Source organism: Electrophorus electricus, unplaced genomic scaffold (genome assembly GCF_041902795.1).
Source record: "Electrophorus electricus isolate QZ-2024a unplaced genomic scaffold, ASM4190279v1 Scaffold27, whole genome shotgun sequence".
Classification (NCBI taxonomy): domain Eukaryota; kingdom Metazoa; phylum Chordata; class Actinopteri; order Gymnotiformes; family Gymnotidae; genus Electrophorus; species Electrophorus electricus.
In genome coordinates, this window is record NW_027658550.1 from 1,823,112 (window position 1) to 1,837,251 (window position 14,140).

The window sequence follows — 14,140 nt, forward strand, 5'->3', positions numbered from 1 at the left end:
CAGCCAGTGCTATGGCTTCTCCTGTTTCCAAGGCAACAGCTTACAATGCACATGGTGGTCATGCACCACCTTACATGAGTCCTAAAAATAAAAGCACTACAAAAGGCTGCAGACCCCCAGTGTAGCCTTGCGTCTGCTGTGCTCATTAAAGTCTATGAAACCTTGTTTGATCAGGACCAATAGTAATTTTTCATCAGCTTACAATAATGGTCTTTGTAATGATGAGCGTTAATGATTAGAGGGGGTATCTCCCTCAATTATAGAGTGGATGAACTCTTGTTATGCAATTGATTAATTGACAGAGGTGCTGCAAGTTCAGGAGCCTCTCAGTTGGAAAGGTGTAGGAAATACTGCAGTCAGCAAGGTATCAGCAAGCACTTAGAGTGCCAGAGAGTCTAAGAATAGAAGCTGTTTTTTTCTTGGCCTTCTGTTTTTCAGTGTGGCAGCATCGCTGAAAGGTCAAGATGTTGTTTTAGCACACAGAACCACCTTTGAGTAACACAAGACAAAGAACGTGTCTTTTCTGAGAAGCGTGTAAAGAGACAGCAATCACTTGCTAAAGCCTGCCCAAAAAACAATAGCATCGATCAGGGCTCTGCTCTGCTTCAGACAGGACTAGGGGAAAATGCTCTGACAGATGTGGTGATCATAGAGGGGAGACAATTGCATAACTATAAAGCAGTTAATGGATTGAATATTTAAATTACTGCTTTCATGTGCAAGTGGGTCCACCCAAAGTAGCTGATTAAAGCTTTTGGTGGACCTACGGTCTTTCCATTGTCTCTGCATAGCCATGAAAGCCACTAACCATTCACATTATATAAAATGATTCTTGGGAAGTTGAAGGTTCTGGGTGGTTGTATTTCTACAAGCCTTATTAAGTGTCACTATAAAATATCACAGGAGAAATGCTGATGAAATGCCAGGATCAGATTTAGCCTTGGCCTAAATGAACCAATCTTGTCATGGCATATTTGTTGTCATGTTGTGGCAAATCTTGGCCTAAATGTGTCTGCTAAACATTAAGGCTATATATCCAAAATCTGGGCAAGCAGCCAGATCTCTCTACATCTCTCTCTTGCGATCTCTCTCTCATACAAAACACATGTACACATGCATTCTATCACTGGCTGTTTCATAAACCCCCAGACAGTTTCTATCCTCTTACAGGTCAATTCGGAAGCATCTCCAGCAGAATATCAAGAAAGAGGTTGAATGAGACTCCAGGTACACTCTGTCACTTCCAGCGCAATCACATATTTTTTATGACTTTGGAATGTGTGTTGCGGTCATTTTTAGACATCTTTTATTGTGCAAAAATGGAAGGGTTGGCACAATGAAATTGGAGTTCCATGTAAATGGTTGTGTGTATTATTGTGAAAATTAAGTAAATGTAACAAGAACAAGACAGACCAAAACTCAGCTCAACATTAAAATCCAATGATATTGTTTATTATAGAACAGTTAGTTCTTTGATTAGACGATAGAGATTTCATGAGTGCTGATATAGAGTATAATGGTACTCTGCTTTACAAGTGCATTTTATTAACCCTTAATTACAATTGTTATCTATCTTAGATTGTAACATTTGCTGTTATCTCATCAGAGTCACGTCATCAAATGATTTGTCAAAAGACTCATATTTTTCTGTTTGCACAATAAATGGGAACATGCAGATAAATGTACATTATAAAAGTAGCCGGCCTGTGGTAACATAAACCTCCACAAAGTAGCAACCTATGGGAAAATGTTTGTGTTGTTTGGTGACAGTTCAGTACCAGTCCATTTGCGGAGCTATTTGTGTTGACAGAACCAAATAAATTAGTAAATAAACAAACAAATCATAACATATTGTAGATTATTAGTGTTAACTAATAAATGGCACTTGTGGAACTGTTGTATAAAAGCAATATCACATGTGATATTGTTTGATTTAATCTCTGGCAGAACTGGCAGAACAATAAAGGCTAAGTAAAACAATCCACACCCACCTCTTGTAACTTCTAACAAAACTCAGCCTCTTCCCAGTGAGTGACTAAAATGACAATGCAGGGATTTCCAGGATTACAAGGCTTATCAGGGGAGCAAATCAAATACTATAGGCACAACTATATAACATAATCTACCACAGGCACCACCCCTCATCGTATGGATACTGTATAGCAGAATATGGATATGATTATAAGTGTTAATAGAAGTGCCATATGGTAGACTCAGAAGATCCTAATTATTCATCACACTCTCCAGTATATATTTCACTTTTCCCAGTCCTTTTACACAGGGATTCAACTTGACTTATAATTGTGCGTTGCACATGCTTTTCATACATGTGCCCAAAAAGGTAACACCTTGTGTTTCTGTTTGTCAGGGCTCCTTTATCACATAAAACCAGGTTGCGCTGGGTTATCTTATTTCAGCCAATGGGCTGCGTGCTGCTAAGGCTTTTTCATGAGATTAAAGGCACTAATGCTTCAGATTGCAGTCATAATTCACAGAGGCCCTTGCGGTTGTGAGTTACAGCTCAACAGAAGTCACTGTGCCACTTTTGCCAGTTACTGAGCCCTTTTGGAAGTGTATGCTGGAGGTTTCTTGCTTCTTGGGGAGGTTACTGTTTCTTTGTTCTGAGCATGATGTCAAGACAACATTATCTTATCCATTGTACAACTTTCAAGTTCTAAAATGTCAGATTGACCCCTTTTTTGTTTCAGTTCATGACAGATATCAGCTGTAAGCATTTATAAACATAGGCAATTTCCTGAGATAGTGAAAAATAAAAATAGAAAAATAGATAAGACTGTTTGTAAATGAGAATGTCCTAAAATCTAATCTGAGCTCCCCAGAGTATGAGCAATAATTCTTTTCAAATAGCATTTTGTTTCAGTTCATTCCTTTTAAGAATGAAAGTCTGTGCATTCAGGTAGTGGAAATCAGGGGTAAAATCAGTGGCAGTTTGATCTGCAGTGATAGAGGTGCCTCAATGATCTACAGTGATCATCTTCACACATTTTCAAACAGAAGAATGTGTAGCTGCAGTAGTCTTGACAGTTTGCCAGTTACACTCTGATGTGAATTGACAATGTTTAGGGACAGCTGCCATCATCCACATTTTTAGAATGAATTCTCTTGTTTAGCAAGGGAATTTTGTTGAAGAAATTTTGTACCACAATGATGTGATTATTTTTTATTGAAAGGAACACAGAAATAAATGTCACACTGGAGTAGTGTGTATAAAGCAAAATAATTTATCAGTCATTGCACAGCTTATACTGTGGGTGTCAATACATATAAGGACCTAAAGGTTAAGGCTGAATCTAAGGATATTGTGCTGGGTGGCGTGTCAAAGAAAAGGGTTACACAAGGGAGTATGCCATACTAACAATGACCAATTTTCTATATGATCTAACAGGAATATATATATAAGAAGTGAAAATAAGAATCAGTAACTACAACAGATAGCACCCTTTTACAAAATATTTTTCATATCACAGAAAGGAACTACTAGATTGTATCTCATAAAATTAATACATTTTGGATATATAAATTAAATTTGTTGTATAATCATGTTGTGATTATCCTGTTCCATGTATTTAATTTTTTTAATTAATTCCAGTATTTAATTTTTTACCATACTGATGTCATGACCAAAATAGACTTCTATATCATTAATTTTTTAAACAATAAACCATAAAACATCACATGAAGCGTGTTATTCTTGAAAACATTTACATTTTTTTATTCCAGTTAAAGAAAAAATACTTGGTCAGTTCAGTGCATGGCCCAGCTGACAGCCAAATGTATACACAACATCTTAGCAAAGTCTGCACAGGCTCAACTCCATTATCCTTGTTGATAATATGGCTACAACCATATTTACTTGCTAAACTCCACCTGTCCTCCAGCACTAATGCACCTCAAATGACAGCAGCTTGTGGGCATCATAACTCTAAGCATAACTCATAACACATCAAACAGAATTGGCAAAGCACTTCTCAGCATCTCTGCAGACAGCAAGTGTTGAATATATCAGATTGGCTTCCTAGAGTGCTGCTGAGGTCATTCTGTTCTGATTCTGAGTTCAGCTTCATGCCATAAGTCAGTGACCCCTTGTGTGCTCACAGTCTGTTTAAATAGCACCTTGGCAATAAGTGTCACAGAACGCTCATCTCCCGCGAGTCATGTGGTTTGGCCCGCCACGTACAGTTGGGAGGATCCCACACCTGGACCTTGTCCTGTCTGTGTATTTAAGCTGTTTGATGTACTTGGTCTTGTCTGCAATGCTGTGGACCTGTGCTTTGCTGGCATCTTTGCTGAACACACACAACAAGAGAGAAAATGTAAGGATTGGTTTATTGTAATAAAAAGAAATTTAATGCGGTTACAATAAATTTAAAACAACAACAACAACAATAACAACAACATAATCACCATCAAAAAGTAGAAAGATTAAAGCAGTTTCAATAGGAACTCATGTTTTTTGCTTTGATTGTTTAAAAATTCACCTGCTGACAATCTGAGGTTGACGGTTTATAGAGGAGGCATACCTCATTCCACTGCAAGGGATATAGCGCCTGCCTCGAGCTGAAGGGGTATCCTGAGGCTTCTCACCCGGGACCTAAATCCACATCAGCATCACTGGGTGATGACTCTCCAGATAATGAAGACCAAATGTTCTTTCATACTTTGTTTCTAACTACTGGGTCTGGGACTGCACTGTGCAATATCTATACCTTACTGTAAATACAATATTTGAACTATTATAATGGGAGATCACAAACTATTTACTAGGAGACAACTGTATTGCCTCATCTTTTTGTACACTGACATCTTTAATATATGATTTTGGCTTAATATATTTGCTGTATATACATACTGCTGTGTACAATGTGTGGTGCCTTGCACTGCTCTGTACTTTAGTATTTGTTTAAAACATTTGTCTACCTTGTCAGCTCTGAGGTGGGTTTCACTAATACTGTGAATAAGTTTAGTGAATAAGCTTTGTTTAGTCAGTAAGCTTACAGCATAGTGGCTGAATGGAATTAAAAATCCTAATCATATATACAAATATATGTGCTGAATTGTCACCTTGGATTTCAGAGTGAGGACAGTGGCCCTGATGGTGGGCAGGTCTTTGGTAGGGATGTACTTTTCCACCATCTTATCAAAGTCGTGATGAGACGAAAGGAACAGTAGCATGCGGCGACCAAAGTACCTGAGACAAATAACAGCCCCGTTCCCATGAGAGAACCATGAGGGAGGAACTTAAGGGTGACTCACAGCACACCAACAAATTGTACCAGTCTACTACATTTACTACAATTAAGCAGAGTCCAATATTTATTAGTATATTTATTTTACCAGGACACAATTCCAGTTGCCAAGACACTCTGTGTCTAAAAAACTTCTATTACTCTACAATTTAGCTGCATTTGCTGACTTCAGAGTGTCATAGTTGGGAGACTAAAAGAATAAACCAAAAGATTACTATCTGGGCATGTGAAAAGCTTTGATAGTTTTCCATCTGATCCTGGTACCAACCTGGTTTCTTGGGAAGAGTCTTGCGCCAATTTGGAGACTGCAGGTAGAATTCGATTAGTCACACCTTTTGTCCCAGACAATAAGCGGTCAGCGCCAATCTTTTCTATCAAAGTAGCCAAATGCTGAGAAGTGCACTTTCTTACTGCAGCATTCAAATGACTTTTGAGGAGAACACAAACGAGAAAAGAGAAGGAAATATTTAAAGGCACTCAAAAAAGTATGACATAATAACAAATATGTAGTAATCTAGTCAATGTATACAGTGCAATGTTTAACTCTTTCATCTTTAAAGTAACTTAATACACTTATCTATGAACTAAAGGCATAATCAAATTATCCTATTCTATTTGATGGCTTTAAAAAAAATCTTTAAGAGGATAAATCAACAAAAATACTGTCCAATGCCAAAAAACATTTCGAAACACCAAAGGATAAGTGAAAATAATAGCAAACAGCAGCCAAAGCGCTCTCATTTGTTGGCCTCTTGACTGCTGCAGCTAGATGAAAGCTATAGCTGAAAGCTAACTGCAAGTTAACTGACCCGAGTCCTCCAGCGAGAAGAGCGTTCATGCTTCGGGTGGGGGTGCAGTTCTGCACCATGCAGTCCAGGGCTGTGTCCACATCCTGCCTAATAAAAGCATTGGACTCTCCTGCTTTGTGGAGGAGGACCTTGGCTGTAGCTTCCACCTCCTGGTCCATACTTTTCTGCAGGCCAGAGTACAACTCTCCCAAGGTCACCACCGCCACGCGTGACACTCCAGAGCGTAGGTTCTGAACCTGGGGGAAGGAAGACATTCCAGCTTGTGTTATGCCAAGAAATGGCTTCATCACTCATTATTACAGTTAAATATGGCATCTAAAATGCCCTTAGATGAAAATTATTTTTATAATAATTTCAAGCATTATACTAACTTTACTGAAAGATCTGTGTAGTTTTTGGCAGCAATGTCTCAATAACATAGGCTGATGGTGTATGACAAAAAATTTAATGGTATTATAGGTTAATTTTAGGAATCAGACAGATTCACAGGAAGTTACAAGGAGTCAGACGCAATAGTGAGCAGATATAGTCACTTACCTCTTGATTAAGAACAAGGCAGACATCATGAAGCCTACTACTAAGCACATCAGAGTGATACCGTGCTAAACTACGCATGAGTATCAGGCCATCAATCTTCTTCTCCCTGTATGAAAATATTGGACAAACACAAACTGTAAAAGTAGGTTATCATAACTGAAAAAAGATTATGAAAGAGGGGACAAAAGGAAAAAAGTGATAGTGATAAAATCACTTTACTAATTTCTAAGCATATGTATCATATATGCAGAAAATCATAAATTACTAAACTGTTTTACTTGACCCTAGCCAAATGCGTCATAATTTTACAGGTATGAGATTTACCAGTCATCAGAGCTAAGCAGTCTGAAGCTCTGAGTGACAGCAAGGTCCGGTTTAGAGAACGGCCGCAAAGCCAGCTGCTCATGGGGATTCTTCCTGGGGGTTCCTGGTGTGAGTTCATCTAAAGAGGAATACCGCACCACAAACAAACTGACTACTTATTTTAGGGCTACCAGTTCAACTTTGTTTCAAATCAACTTGACTGCAAAACATAACATTATTCAAGATGGCCAACTACATTTAATGGCCTTGCACAGTATTTTTTCTCCTTACTCAAAATGTTGTATTAGCTGGAAGTATGTGATTATCTTCATACTTCTGCTTCAGTTCAGTAGTTATTGGGCATTGTAGAGTGCATAAAACAACCTCTAATTGTTTTATTTTTTCTATACCGCCTAACTTCTATTTAGGACTTACACTTTATGTGGTGTTATCTTTGATGTCACAGATAACACTAATTGACTATAGGGAATCATAAGCTATGTAATATTGCATATACATGAACTGTGAAATCAACTGACCCTACTACACTTCAATCACTGCACATAGCTCTTTTCAAGGAACAGAGATGACATGTACATACAAATGCTCAGTTTTTGTATACAAACGGGAAAAGGGTTACTCTACATTTTATTCCAGAAAACAAGACCAAATCAAGGTTGCTCAAATTTCTTTCTGGGGTCTAAGTGACACCCAATACAAGAGTTTGTAGCAAGCATTTTACTGTGAAATAATTTGCAAACTGAGCTCAATACAGCTCTAGATTTGCCTGCCGACTATAACTGAAACACAACACCTTTCCCCACACTTACTGGAGGTAATATTGATAAGTTAGTAAGTCTTTGATATTAATTAACAGCCATTGTTTTCATTCGACACTTTATTCAATACCGTAGCAAGTAATGGAAAATATAACAAAACGTTAGTACATGCAAACGTTTGCTAATTTTGTGCAATTTGGGTCAACAAATGTATTTTTTATAACGTTATGATACACCAACACTATTTGAAATTGCCACCAGTCTCTGCCTGTCCCATGTTTAGCTCTCTCCGTGCGTAGTCAAAGCCTGTTAGCTAGACCTGATTAACCAGCCGAATATACGCTAGTTAGCTAACGTTCCTTAATAGCTTTAATGTAAACATGATCAATATGTAATAAATGCACAGATGATATTGCTATAAATGTATTCTTAAAATACGAACTGTGGTGTCCTCTAATTGATTAGTCTATTTAAACACAGCAAGGATTCTGCTGTTGACCAAAATCCCTAATAGCTTTTCACACAGAGGCTGTCAATGAATCCTCTGAGGTCCACGCCCAAACAGCAGAATGGTAAAAGGACAACACTCTTTTTAATGTCGTTTTATGGTTTAAAAAAATGATAGTAGGAAGGTGACTGGAATATTTAACATTCTTTGGAATATATATGGTTGGTTTTTTTTTTGGTTTTTTGCATTTTTAAACAAACAACTGTGCAGGGCCTTTAAAACACAATTGTGTGATACAGCGTTTAGAGCAAATCTATTTACTCAAGAGCAGTGACCATGCATGAAGCGCAGAATAACAGGTGACACTCACCAGAGCAGTTTGAAAGGGGTGGACATGCTCTGTTCAGACTGGGGGCTTGTTGGCGTCGTGGCAGCATGCGTCTGGAAGGAGCCGTGGGAGGGCTGGGATGAATGAAACTTTTGACCAGGCTTCTGGGTGCGTGTGTGCTGTTGGGGCTCGAGGGCAAATCATCCAGGAGTTCAGCCTTCGTGGATGCTAGAACACTACCGTTGCGCTGCAAATCTGATGGGAAGGAGATTAACAGGCTATGGTGACTACAGAGCTTCCATGAGTCTCAGTAAGCACGAGGAGGAGCATTCATTGAGGTCAACCGTTACCTTTCAGAGATGCCGTGTCGTCTGAGCCCACGTCAAATGCCATGTGTCTAAAGTTCTGCTTCAATCGTTGCATGTTCTGCCACTCCCCCTGTATAGGCGGAACTTCTTGCTGCTCCAGACGATGTTGATGCATCTTAACCCTTGCAAACCTAAACGGCTTTACCCTCTCCAACAAATACACATACATGAATAACCACATAGCATCTCTATTCAAGACTGTCAATCAGAACCTGGAGGACCGGACTGAAATTATGCAACGTAGGAGTCAATTTGCATTAAAATCTTATCAAATCGTTATTTTATCAAAATTTTACTGTCAAACTGGCAACAAAGTCATTCCATATCAACAGCACATTCAAAAACCACTGCTGAAGTTAGGAAAGATTAAAGTAAAGGGAATCAATAAATATTAGCAGATTGTTCAATAAAACAAAATAAACATTGTCTCACCGCTGCTTTTTCTGGCTCAGTGCTTTCTTCCGAATCCATATGGCCAGCTGAAACAGCATGGCCATACACCCCAATCAGTGGCTCCCTGGGGGGTTTTCTTACCAACTCCTCCTGTTCTGGGGACAGAGTCACTCCAGGGTAGCAGGGAGCACCAGTGAAGCCAAAAACTCCTGTCATGGTGGTAAAAAAGTGTCAGTTTAAGGCAAAGCCACATCAACCTCTGTGTACTTCACATATGGAGAAACACACCAGTCAAAAGTGAAGGCAGCTGCATTACAATCACAGTAAACAGTTTACATTTTCATCCTGTAATTGGCATCCTTGTTACCAACTATCAAGTTCTTACTCAAAATGTGATTAGATATCACAAAGATATAACAAAGAATAACTGAAAGCAAGACATCCATTCCAGATTAAGTAGAGCTCATGTAAATGTGTGACCCAACAATGATTCAGTTTCTTTTTTTTTTTAAATTGAATCCTGAAATCTTACATTTCAATACAATTTGATATTTCAGTATGATTCATTTTTAATTCTGACACTGCTAAATACTGAAGAGCCAAAAATGCTTTGGCAGTTTCCCACTGAACAAAGACACATTTTCTAAGCAATGTAGCTATGCCCTCACCTGTTTTATCCCCCCATGAGCTGGGGTCCCTGTGACGAGGGATCGTATCTCGCTTGTTGGGCCATGTATTGGACATGGACAGTGAGGAGTTTGCATGGCATCTACGAGGCAGGGTGGGAGTCAGCTGCACTCCCGGAAGAGTGGCCAGAGGGTAGGAGGGCAGCAGAAAAGACCCGGGGGGGGGGTGGATTGGAAGGAACTGAAAAGGTGCGCTCTACACTGGGGTTACCAGACAGCAAGCGGTTGGCTTTGGGCAAACCTGTATGGAAAAGAGCATCTATTCTCAAGAGAATCTTCCATGACTATTCATTTGGCAGCAAATAATGTTCAGTAGCTCCTTTCATTTGACACTCAGTGAGTGAAGTTTATGGTCAAGTGATGCCTTGATTCCAATTATTCTATTTAGCAATATTTTACAACAAAACAAATCTATTGCAAAAATTATGCAAATGTGCTATTTTCTACATTTTGTATATATAAATAAAGTAAAATCAACATCAACAAGTCACCTCTGTCAGAATCACTGAGATTAGCTGCTTTTAAAATATCTGGGTCCGCACCAAGGCTACCGCTTCGACAAAGTCTACCCACTGTCTCTCTTTTCCATCCTGGAGCATCGGGCTGGAAAGGCTCTACTGAATCTGGAGAATGAAACAGAAACAGGAAACTTGAGGACAATTTGAAGCATCAGCTCAGCATATGTAACTAATAGGCACACATCAGACTACAAATGCATACCAAAAAACAACTAAGCGGTAAACAAAAAGTGAGCAATAGCAATTTAGATTTTATAACTAAAGACTTTAACATAATTTTAAGAAAACTTAATCATATGGTTACATTGTTTACAGGAGACCTCTGTAGGCTCTTCTTGGATTTGAACAGTGCAGGTGGGATCTTTTATCAACAGACTGCAATAAAAGATTCAAGTCTAGTCTTGCCTGCAGTCTTATAATGTCAATGCCAACTAAAATAGGACTTGGTAAAAATCACAAATTCCTTACATCACACAGACCGCTGCAGCACACCAGAGCTCAACACTGGCCTTGTTTCACCCAGCATATTAAAGAAGCCATGTTATATAGATGATTGCGTTTGCAGCCATCTAGATGTGGTATCAGAAGCCAGCAAAGCAACATGACAATGTTTTGTTTGTTTGTTGGGGCGGGTTAAAATAATGACAAAGTGACAACTATAATCAATATACATGTATAGCCAGTATTATACTAAGCTTCTATATCAATGGTAGGAAGCATTATCATCCTAGGCTAAACAAAACTGCCCAACAAATAATGTGTTTCACCGTAAACCCACCCTGCATGTGGGTGGTCATGGTGCCCACTCTAGTGTGCTCTACTCAGTCATCTACAAACATATCACTGCTAAAATTAGTACTGGAGCATGAAATACACTCAAATTCAGACTTCCTCTAGTGTTTCTAATAAATACTACTCCCATGTTTCATAATCCACACACTGCTACATTGTGTTAATGCTTCGGTGTGGATTTTAGGATATTTTTCATGATGCCAAATTTTTTTTCCATAAAGTACAGGAATATTGAAAAGTACTGAAGAACGCCCATATTAATAGCAGCAGTCCGAATACTGATAGAAACCCACTTCAATGTATTCCATGTACTCATACACATTTAAAACTTAACAATGAGTTAACATTTTCATTTCATGTCTTGACCTACATGTTACAAGTCTGGGTGGCATGTTCAAGGACAAATGTCCAGATAAATTAACACACACACACACACGCACGCACGCGCACGCACACACACACACACACACACTAATTAGCTAGATAATTAGCTGCTAATTTAAGGTGTGAAAATGAAAGCATGAGTAAAGGCAGAAACAGTAAAAGACACAAGAGACATGGGAATACAAATCAACATGTATTTATAGGTTGTATGTTGAAAACCTAGTAAGAAAATAGGACAAATCTAAAATAGAGGACACAAAGAGAAAACAAAGAGACATTTACTTACCAGAGTTTGTGCCACAGTTTTTCTGATTCAGCCTCAAGGAGGTAGTGAGATCTTCCACACTAAACTAAAGCAGCAACAACAAAAAACAGTCCCTTATTATTGAACATTTATAAGTAAGCATGTAGCAAACCATGATATTCCTTTTTTTAAATAGACATCTGTTCTGTTGTAGCTCAGTACACAATGCTTTCTTAACAAAAATGTACAGGACATTGTGCAATTTTATGCAACTAAATTACAATGAAAATAGTACTGAAACAGTTCAACATGAAAAATAATGGGGGTCATGTTATAAAAATGAAGTGACTCAAAACTTACACATTAGGCAAAACAGTTCAGGTCTGCAGAAGGGCAGTAATGTAAGAAGTAATGTTGATGGAAATTGGAATATGGAATAGAAAACAACTTGTAGCCTAACACAAATAAATAAGATTCACAGCTACATAAAGGAAAAAAAAGGTAAAGTAGCTTGTTGAGTTTGGAGCTGCATTCAAAATAGTACATTCTCTCATTTTTAACCTTATTTTTCCTTTTTTGTAATTCTGTGTGTGCATGTAAAATTAACTTCATGAGGTAATCACCCACCTTATCAGATAACTTTGCATTTGATGCACTGCAAGGCTGCTTGTTTACTAAACATGGGAGGAAAGACCTCTCCCAGGGTAGCTTGTTTTTCGCCTTCCTAGCGCTAACTACTCTCTTGTGTGACTGGAGGCCATCTGTAAGAGAACCAAAGCTGCCGTAGCCACTCAGTCGATCCGAATCTGGTTCTGTGTGGTGGCTCTGTGCACTGTTAACTTTCCCTCCATTAATAACCCAGTTCAGGTCAGCTCCAGAGCCAAACTGAGGTATTCGCCGTTGACCAGGCTTGGGGATGACCAGTGCGTATTCCACCATACCATCTGCAGACAATCGGGGGAGAATATGTCTGGCTCTTCGTGCCTGTACTGCAGCCATAAGTCCCTCCACATCTCCAGTGAAGTCCAACCTGTCAATGGCCTTCATGAGTAGCTGTTTTTTTCCTGTGTCAAGACAGCAGTCAAAAACAGCAAAGAGCTCCAGAGCAGCATGTCGGACCCTCTTTTTATTGTCTGCAAGATAAGGAGCCACTACAGAACACAGATTAGGGATATTGAAGTCTTTTCTGGGGTGTGTGAGCATAGCAGCTGTGATGATGTTGATGACATCTTCTCTGACTCTGGAATTTTTGTGCCTTAGCTGTCCTATTACAAGTTCCAAAACTTTCTGTGGACCTACAATCCTCATGAGGTGACGAAAAATATTCATGTACTCATTCCGGGGAACAGTCCGTGCGTCCCCCAAAGTTTTGAGGGCCACACATACAATCTGTTTATAATGTCTGTCCACGGCGTAGTCCAGGTTTTGAACCAGGAGGCTGATAACCTGTAAAGTGCCATACAAGACTTTGAAGTTTGTATCATCCAGAAGTCTACGTAAAAAATTGATGAATTCCACAATACTGTCAGAGGAAACGGTTTTCAAGTCCAGCTCTGAAATAATGTTCTTCAGCTCTTCTACCCCATTTGTTCGGCTCTGGTAGTTCTCGTGATCAAGGAGTTGTTCGTGTAACTCCGGCGATATTAGCGCATAAATCATCATTGATCAGACTCATTGATCCAATCACTGATTTGGAAAAGCAATATAGCCAGTTGGCTAGCTAGCGCACTTCAGCAGCGTGTTGGATAGGTGCTATATCACCAAGTCAGTTTGTCAGGAGCTCAACTTGGAAAGAATCCGTTAGCTAACTAGCTAAGCTAGTTAACCTAGGTTAGCAATCGCAATCGCAGTAACGCTACAGTTCAAGCAACACTGTCCAGTATTGTTGACAATTAGGATATTTACAAAGACTGTGTTCTCCAACAAGAATAAAAAGCACTTTCCTCTTTTGAATTCCAGTACGATCTTGAAAGTTGGGTATATGTAAACACATAGACTTGCTCGGAATTTTCTTCTCAGACCATCGTTCATCACAGTTCATCGTCTGGAATCAAAAAAACACTATGTCAAAAAACAACTGCTTCCATGGTGACGCGAGTTCTCGTAACCGCGAAGATTCGACCTCGCGCGTGAAAATATGGGAATTGTGACCAAATATGCTTGACCGTATTGGACCATAAATTATGTTCATTCAAATGGCCTATAACGATACAACAACTCTTCTTATGTGTAGCTGTTCACAATAACGTTATTCTGCGTCCATATCTCTGTTTAAGGACATTTA

The 14,140-nt window shown here is 39.0% G+C and overlaps 1 protein-coding gene across 1 annotated transcript; it reads right to left on the minus strand.

The window, feature by feature from the left end:
- Positions 1–4,159: 4,159 nt before the first annotated feature.
- Positions 4,160–13,577, minus strand: LOC145655517 (TOG array regulator of axonemal microtubules protein 1-like). Its single transcript, XM_081709046.1, has 12 exons — positions 12,608–13,577; positions 9,901–10,001; positions 9,374–9,441; positions 8,822–8,987; positions 8,514–8,726; positions 6,938–7,055; positions 6,614–6,719; positions 6,077–6,312; positions 5,536–5,694; positions 5,083–5,209; positions 4,500–4,612; positions 4,160–4,307 (listed from the first exon to the last, which is right to left on the minus strand). The coding sequence occupies exons 1-12, from the start codon at positions 13,516–13,518 to the stop codon at positions 4,160–4,162; spliced, it is 2,466 nt and encodes an 821-aa protein (XP_081565172.1). The 5' UTR covers positions 13,519–13,577.
- Positions 13,578–14,140: the final 563 nt, after the last annotated feature.

What these genes read in the sequence shown, in the direction of transcription:
- LOC145655517 (XM_081709046.1), bottom strand. Translation starts at nt 13,518, where the DNA reads ATGATGATTTATGCGCTAATATCGCCGGAGTTACACGAACAACTCCTT. An exon ending in CCCCAGAACAGGAGGAGTTG is followed by an intron (nt 8,988 to 9,373) that starts GTAAGAAAACCC and finishes TATTTGTTGGAG; the next exon opens with AGGGTAAAGCCGTTTAGGTT. An exon ending in TCCTCACTCTGAAATCCAAG is followed by an intron (nt 4,613 to 5,082) that starts GTGACAATTCAG and finishes ATGTGGATTTAG; the next exon opens with GTCCCGGGTGAGAAGCCTCA.